The 6,754-nt window shown below is 42.0% G+C and overlaps 1 protein-coding gene across 1 annotated transcript; it reads right to left on the reverse strand.

Moving 5' to 3' along the window:
- Positions 1 to 3,547: 3,547 nt before the first annotated feature.
- Positions 3,548 to 4,375, reverse strand: LOC128730128 (uncharacterized). The gene has a single exon (XM_053823161.1). It carries the CDS (start codon positions 4,373 to 4,375, stop codon positions 3,548 to 3,550), a length of 828 nt encoding a protein of 275 aa, XP_053679136.1.
- Positions 4,376 to 6,754: the final 2,379 nt, after the last annotated feature.

The following is a 6,754-nucleotide window of genomic DNA, read 5'->3' on the forward strand; positions in this document are numbered from 1 at the left end:
TTCGTCGCCTAATCAACGGCTGGATGGATGACTCCCACTGATACGTTGGGTTATTTTTATCCAGGAAAAAAGATTAAAAAAACAAGCAAGATTACGTGGCTTTTGTGCGTCGCTTTTATCCCGGAGCAACCCGGCTCCTTCGTACAAAACGCATGAGACGAGCAGACGGTGACTAACCATACGTGGTTTCCCGCTGGCATCTGGTAGCGCATGCTTATCACGGTCGAACTAGACAGGACCTTTAAATATATCGCACATTTTCCGCGAGGCAACAAGCATCTTTACGACCCACGGTTACGTGCTGACACGTTTCGGAGCGAACGTAAACGGTGAGTGAGAGAGAGTGATTCTGCAGGCGACAGCCAGAAGAAACGTGTCAACCATCGAATGAAAGCATCAAGAGACGAAGAGAGAGAGAGAGAGAGACAGAGAGATAGAGAGAGGTTGCATGTGGGAGAAATTACCAACGAAGAGCCAGAGTGCGATTTTCCCTCGTTGGCATTGGAAAACTCGGGCCGAGAAAAATCAGTATCTCTCAGACGGCAACGCCAGCAGGGCGTCTTGCTTGAGTCCACAGCGGACGTTTTAGTCTTGTTTTAGAGCCAGTAAAAAAAGGGAAGCCAAACCTAACGCCACCCTAGGTCGACTGAAAGCGAAGGGAAACACCGTTGTTTTCCCCTTCGATGCAGGAACCCAATTTAGTTTCTTCGTTTGTGTAGTTTTATCTAACTTTGGCATTGTTTCGGGTCGCCAGTGGCCCGCGTGGATTGAGCTTACCGTCCTTCGTTTACCAGCTGGGTAGAACTAAAGCCAGCAAGCCTGTGTGAAAAGCTACGACGCGAGTGCGTCCACAAGACCTTTATCGATCAATACCCGAAAGTGGATGCAAAGTGTTACGCTACGGTGGACCACACGCCTGCGGGAATGAAGCAACGCGAACACTAACAAGGACGTGTACTGCGATTTGAAGAGTGCTTCGTACCGTACGGTGCTTTTCTTTATCCTTGCACTGCATGGACACACCAGTGCCGTAGTCTGTGCCCCGCGTTCGAAGGAAATGGTGTCAGTGAAGATGGTCGAACGGTTGATAGTGCTTCTGGTTTATTTTAATTGTGATTTAATATTTTACGTTAAAAATATCAATAAACATTAAAGTGCGCCCCCGTTGAAGGAGTTCTTTTCCACTGCGCTGTTCCGGAGTTTCCCCCACATTCGTGTCTACGTTGGATTTGCGAAAGCTCTTCAGCCGTCGCAGAAGCTCCTTCTCTCACCTCTTGAGCGGGAACGAGTTCTTCAGAAGCCGAATAAGAACCCCAAGGTAAATATGGCTTCTTGTTCGGACGTCAAACAACCGTCCGTCTTCTAGATGTCCTTAGCCACAATATCGATTAAACAACCGTAGCCATTTTTTTATGGTAGCGAATGTTGATGATACATATTTTTATCAATCCAACTAGCCAAATGTTCGTTCCCATCGCACAAAAGTCATTAACCTTCGTGCCAGATTTCCCTGGGGGCCATTCAAGCGATGGGCGCAAGAGATCGGTATGCCACCGTCCTATTTATCGATCGGAATGCAGTCGTCTCGCTAGCTGGTTTCCGTTTGGTGCAATTATGCAGTGCTAGTGGGCCGTGTCGTGTCCCATCGTTCTGCTTTCCCATCTGTTTGCAGCTGTTACCAAGCGATTGGTAGAAGCAGCAGGGTTTTGTTTCGTTTGCTTTTGTGGTTTCCTGCCAAGAGCGCAAAACATGAAAACGTGCGCAGGCAAGTCCGACGTCATCAGGGAGGCTCGAGTTGCTAGGATGGTAAACAGTCGCTATAATGGATGGGTATTTTTAAAACGGGTAAATGGCAAAAGAGGCTTCCAATTGCCTAAAAGAAGGAATATTTGTTTTGAGGATTTGATTCGTATTTTACGACAATTAAGCGATTCAAAATGTTACAGCTGTCAGGTATTTATCTGCCACCACTGAACACTAAAACAATGTTAGTAGATGACTTCGAAATGGTTCCAATACTACACGACGGTTCCGAGATGGAACATTTTTATGAATTCCTTATGAATCTTTCACTTATCTGTGTACCTTCGACTCATATTAATCAAGATTGTCTAACTATTCGATTAAAAAATAAACACGTTTGGGAAGAATATTTATACAAAATCAATTTATTACACTCCATCATTCGTCCGGTACAAACTTTTCACGATGCTTACAACAACATTGTGTCGTCCTCTGCTGATATTGCGAAAAATTTCGGAAAGCTTTGCGTTTAAGCGTGATTCCGACCACGGTCAGGTTTGGGTGTTTTTGATGCGTATGACTCCAGTTGATCATACTCTTCTAACAAATGGAACTTATCCATTGACAACCCTTCGATCGTCGATAGCTCAGAGTTATTGTTTATCCTTAAATGATGCAATAATGGCATATTCCAGTTCGCCAAGTCCAGGGTAGTAATCCGGTTGTTGGTCAAGTCGATGTTTATGAGTTTTCTCAGATTAATCGGATTAGAAGAGACGATGCTCTCCAAGCGATTGTTTTTGAGGGTTATTCTTGCCAGCTGGGGTGCATTGGCTAGCACGTCGAAGTTGAAGTGAACCAGCTGGTTATGACCAAAATCCACGATCGTGAGCGCTGTGAAACGCGCTAGGCCATCCGAAAGCTTTGCTAATCGATTATAGGGCATGGCAAGGATACTCAAACGGCAATCATTCTCTCCAGCGGACAAGGCTACGTCCAACTGTTCCACGCCAGTGTTGTTCAGGATCAAATATACAACACCATTAGGTACAACTGTGAACACCGTACGCAGAGGCGGATTACCCGTGATGCCCTTCAAGTTGAATAAGAAAGTGGACAATTGATTGAACTCCAACAGACGCTGGAATTCGCCAACCGAATTCACGACTCCGCTGATGATAAATTGCTTTGACGTAGCTTTCTTAGGCCAGTAAGTATCATTATAGCATGCCGTGGATTGGATTGTATCCTCTATACGATCATTTGCATAATGGAATAGTTCTAGTCCATTGTTTTGAGAATCGTTTACAATCACCGGACTGCAAAATATACAAACGGAAGCACCGAGCACCAAAATAATGCTAGAGGATGAATACGACATAGTTCAAATAATACACTTAAAACTTCAACAACGCGGGCACATCGCGTACTGCTAATGTTGCTGTTCGCCTGAATGATAGCTTTTAACTGATACACTCGAACGAAGATTTATATTACCAAGTACGAGCGGACTGTTTGCATTTACTTGTTTACGGGCAAATTGATTCGATCTGATAGTGTTGTTTTACACGAGGCACAAGTGCTGGTATGTTGATCGTCTGAACAGTTGTCATTACCTCGACAAGAAACATTCCTTCAAGCTTTTATGTATAATTTTCATTTGATTTGAAGATTAAAGCTCATTACTTTATCTCATTTACAAGCGAAAGTCTGCGAGATAGTCAAAGCGCTTCCCGGAAAGCCTTATCAATTTTCCATTTAAAAAAACCAGGCTCATGTACCGCAAATGTATGCATAAAACATACTACTGAACCGATCTCAGCCATGTTTGGTTCCAGTTGTTCGTTCCGGATGGATCGAAACCTTCAACCAAGGGAAATCTCTTTTTCGACCAACCTACGATCATTTTAAGCTCGTGATTACGGTCAATGTGGAAGTGCTCTAAACGCGGCATGTTCCAGTTTGCCGAATCCAGCGTCGCGAGCCGATTGTGGGACAAGTCAAGCCGCTGCAAGTTCCCGAACAAGATCGGCGTTCTAGAGACGAAGCTCTCTATACGGTTGTTCTTCAGCAGTAGCAGCTTCATTCCGGTTGCCTTAGCTAGAAGGTCCAGATTGAACGCTTCCAGCAGGTTGTAGCTGAAGTCGAGCTTTCTGAGGGCGGTTAAACGCTCAATTCCATCCGGGACCTTGCCGAGACGGTTACGAGGCACGGACAGCTCGGCCAAACGGCAATTATCGTCTCGTCCTAGACTTAATCGTTCTAATCCGGCATTATCCAGCGAAAGGATAACGAGCTTATTCCGCTCTATTGTGAACTCCGTGCGAAGGTTTTGGTTTTCGGAGTTGCTATTAAACTTAAACAAAACCGTGGTAGATTGGTTGAAGCGTAGGATGCGCTGAATCTCGGACACCGTCCCGTTCGCGGACTCATGGAACTTATCAGATGTTTCTTTCGATGGTCTGTACGTTTCCTGCCAACAGATCCACGATTGGTTCGAATCCTGCACACGATGGTATTCGTAGTGGTGCAGGTTAGGTTTCGTTTGGCTTCCCAAGGCTGCTGGGCTGCCAAAAGTACACAACCCAACAAGAAGGATCACTGTAAAGCTGCGTGAAACGATTGCTGCCATTTATGCACAAGATGAGGGTATGTTTTGGGACACAATCCTACTCACAGCCACCGTGATCTCATCGCGTAGTACTACTGATGCACTTCACTCGAGTGATTAGCGCTTACTAGAATCAAAACCATGATAGAAGTACGGCTCGACCGCTTATCAACACGACCGCGAGATTGTTCAGCAATTATGTGTCGTTTGGCGGACGAAATAATATAACGTTTCGTTGATTACTTAGAATTGTAGCTCTGTGTGCTTCACTCCGTGCGTTGTTTGCGATAGACTCTTCTAATTAAGAATCGTGATACAACTGGTCAGCAAGATTGGGCTAATTTGGGCTCATTTGAATGCAGCATTCGTTATAAAAAGTAATTTAGAAGGAAAGTGGGTTAATCGAAATTATGAGAGCTTCATCAGTTGCTCCACAGTTTTCACTAATAAATACTTTTAATTGGGCAATTATGCTTATGTGTCGATTAACAGGGGGCCATAATGAGCTCTTCTAAGAAGCAGATAATATAAAGAAGAATTTGTCTTGAGAGATGCAACAAAACAAAAAAGATAAAAAACACGTTCACATAATTAATATTCATTATTTTAACATTATCAATCATACTAATATTTATTTGATTCAATGGAATTGTTGCATCGTTAGAATTGAGTTCAATATCATTGCTTTAAATGCATGCTTCATCATCGGGGAAAGAAAAACCTCGCAATAAAACTGGTTCTTGTTATGTTCGTGGTGTTTAAAGATTTCCAATAATATTCAAGTTGCTGAATACATCGTAATTATAACGTACCGTGGAATCATGACGTATATCCATTGAGGAATGTTTGGCTTTTACATAACCTTCAACAGAGGTAAAGTTTAGATTGTTGCCAATTTCAAATAACATTGGTCGTTTTATAATACAGTTCTTCAAATCAACAGTGCTAAGCTGATTATGTGACAGGTCCACCAAGCATAAGTACCACAATTCGATCGGACCTGTGGATACGAAAGTCTTCAATTGACTGTTCTTGAGATTTAGCACCTTCAACAAGCTTGCTTTCGAAAGAATAGCCATATCAAAGTGTTCAAGTTTATTGAAGCTTAAATCTAGAATCTGGAGCGCTGTCAAACGATCCATTCCTATTGGAACTGAAGTCAAATGATTCCGATGTAGGACCAGTTCGGTTAAACGACAATCATTTTCTCCATTTGCAAAATCTAGTTTCAATCTTTCCAGTCCAGCATTGATCAGATATAGAATGACAAGTTTGTTAGGCTCTATCGTGAACTCGGTGCGTATGTTTTGGGTATCGTTAAGACCGTTGAACCTGAACTCAATCGTAATAGATTGATTGATACTCAAGAGACACTGATAATTTTCGGCTAATTTACCACCTGTAAATTTTGAATGGAACGAAGAAAGCTTCCATAACGAAGTATACTCCAGGTTGCATTCTCTTGTTGTATTTAAGTCAACCCGATGAAAGGAATTGTAAAAAAATATTTTTACATCTGCTTTCATGGGCACTGGACTTGCGATATTGTAGGTTGAACTGTGAATAGTGATAGCTCCGAGCAGTAATGTGGCACTAAAATCAGCGAGAAAATTTCTTAGTTGATAAAGGTGAAAGGTTTTTTTTGTAGAAATAAACTTACACCGATAGTGCACCCATTTTTTTATGCGTCTGAGCCTATCTCCGCATGCGGTTTACTTCAAGAGAGCAAGCTCGAGCATCTTTATATACACCTGATGGAAAGCTGTGTCATCCGTTTGCAATGCAATTGAATCATTGCGAACCATCTAATGGAAGATACTAATTTTCTATGTTATTGAATTACTTGAGAAACGTTCCTTGGACCGAGGATGACGAATTGTGTATGACATCATGGGATTAGATAGGCAGAAAAGAAAAAGCTGATCAAGTGACACTTTTTCATAACAAGGTAACGAAAATTCAATTTTTTTCAAATTATCTACATAAGGAACACAGACAGAATAGTGACAATTCGACTCATCTGCACACCCTCGTATAAGAAAGCGAGTTCTTTGGTGATAAAACGTTTGCAATTGTACGATTTAGTAAGGACAAGAGGCTTCAGCGAATGGTTAACATATCATTCCAAAAGGAATGTAAAATGGGAATAGGGATAAGTCATTTGTATCGCCGGGTGGAAAAAACAGACCTTGCATTTTCACTCGTTCGTATATTAGGTTTAGTTGAAAAATCAATATTGTTAGTATTTTTGAGTATTACTATTTTATTTTCAATAACTTGATACACCATCCGAGTTGGAAATAGGTATAAAAAATACAAATGCATTTTCATCTGGTCGCAAGGACAGATATCTTTAAACAACTTATTTGCGTGTAACTTCAATCGTAACTTGTAAATTGT

The sequence above is a fragment of the Anopheles nili genome, chromosome 2 (genome assembly GCF_943737925.1).
Source record: "Anopheles nili chromosome 2, idAnoNiliSN_F5_01, whole genome shotgun sequence".
NCBI classification, from domain to species: domain Eukaryota; kingdom Metazoa; phylum Arthropoda; class Insecta; order Diptera; family Culicidae; genus Anopheles; species Anopheles nili.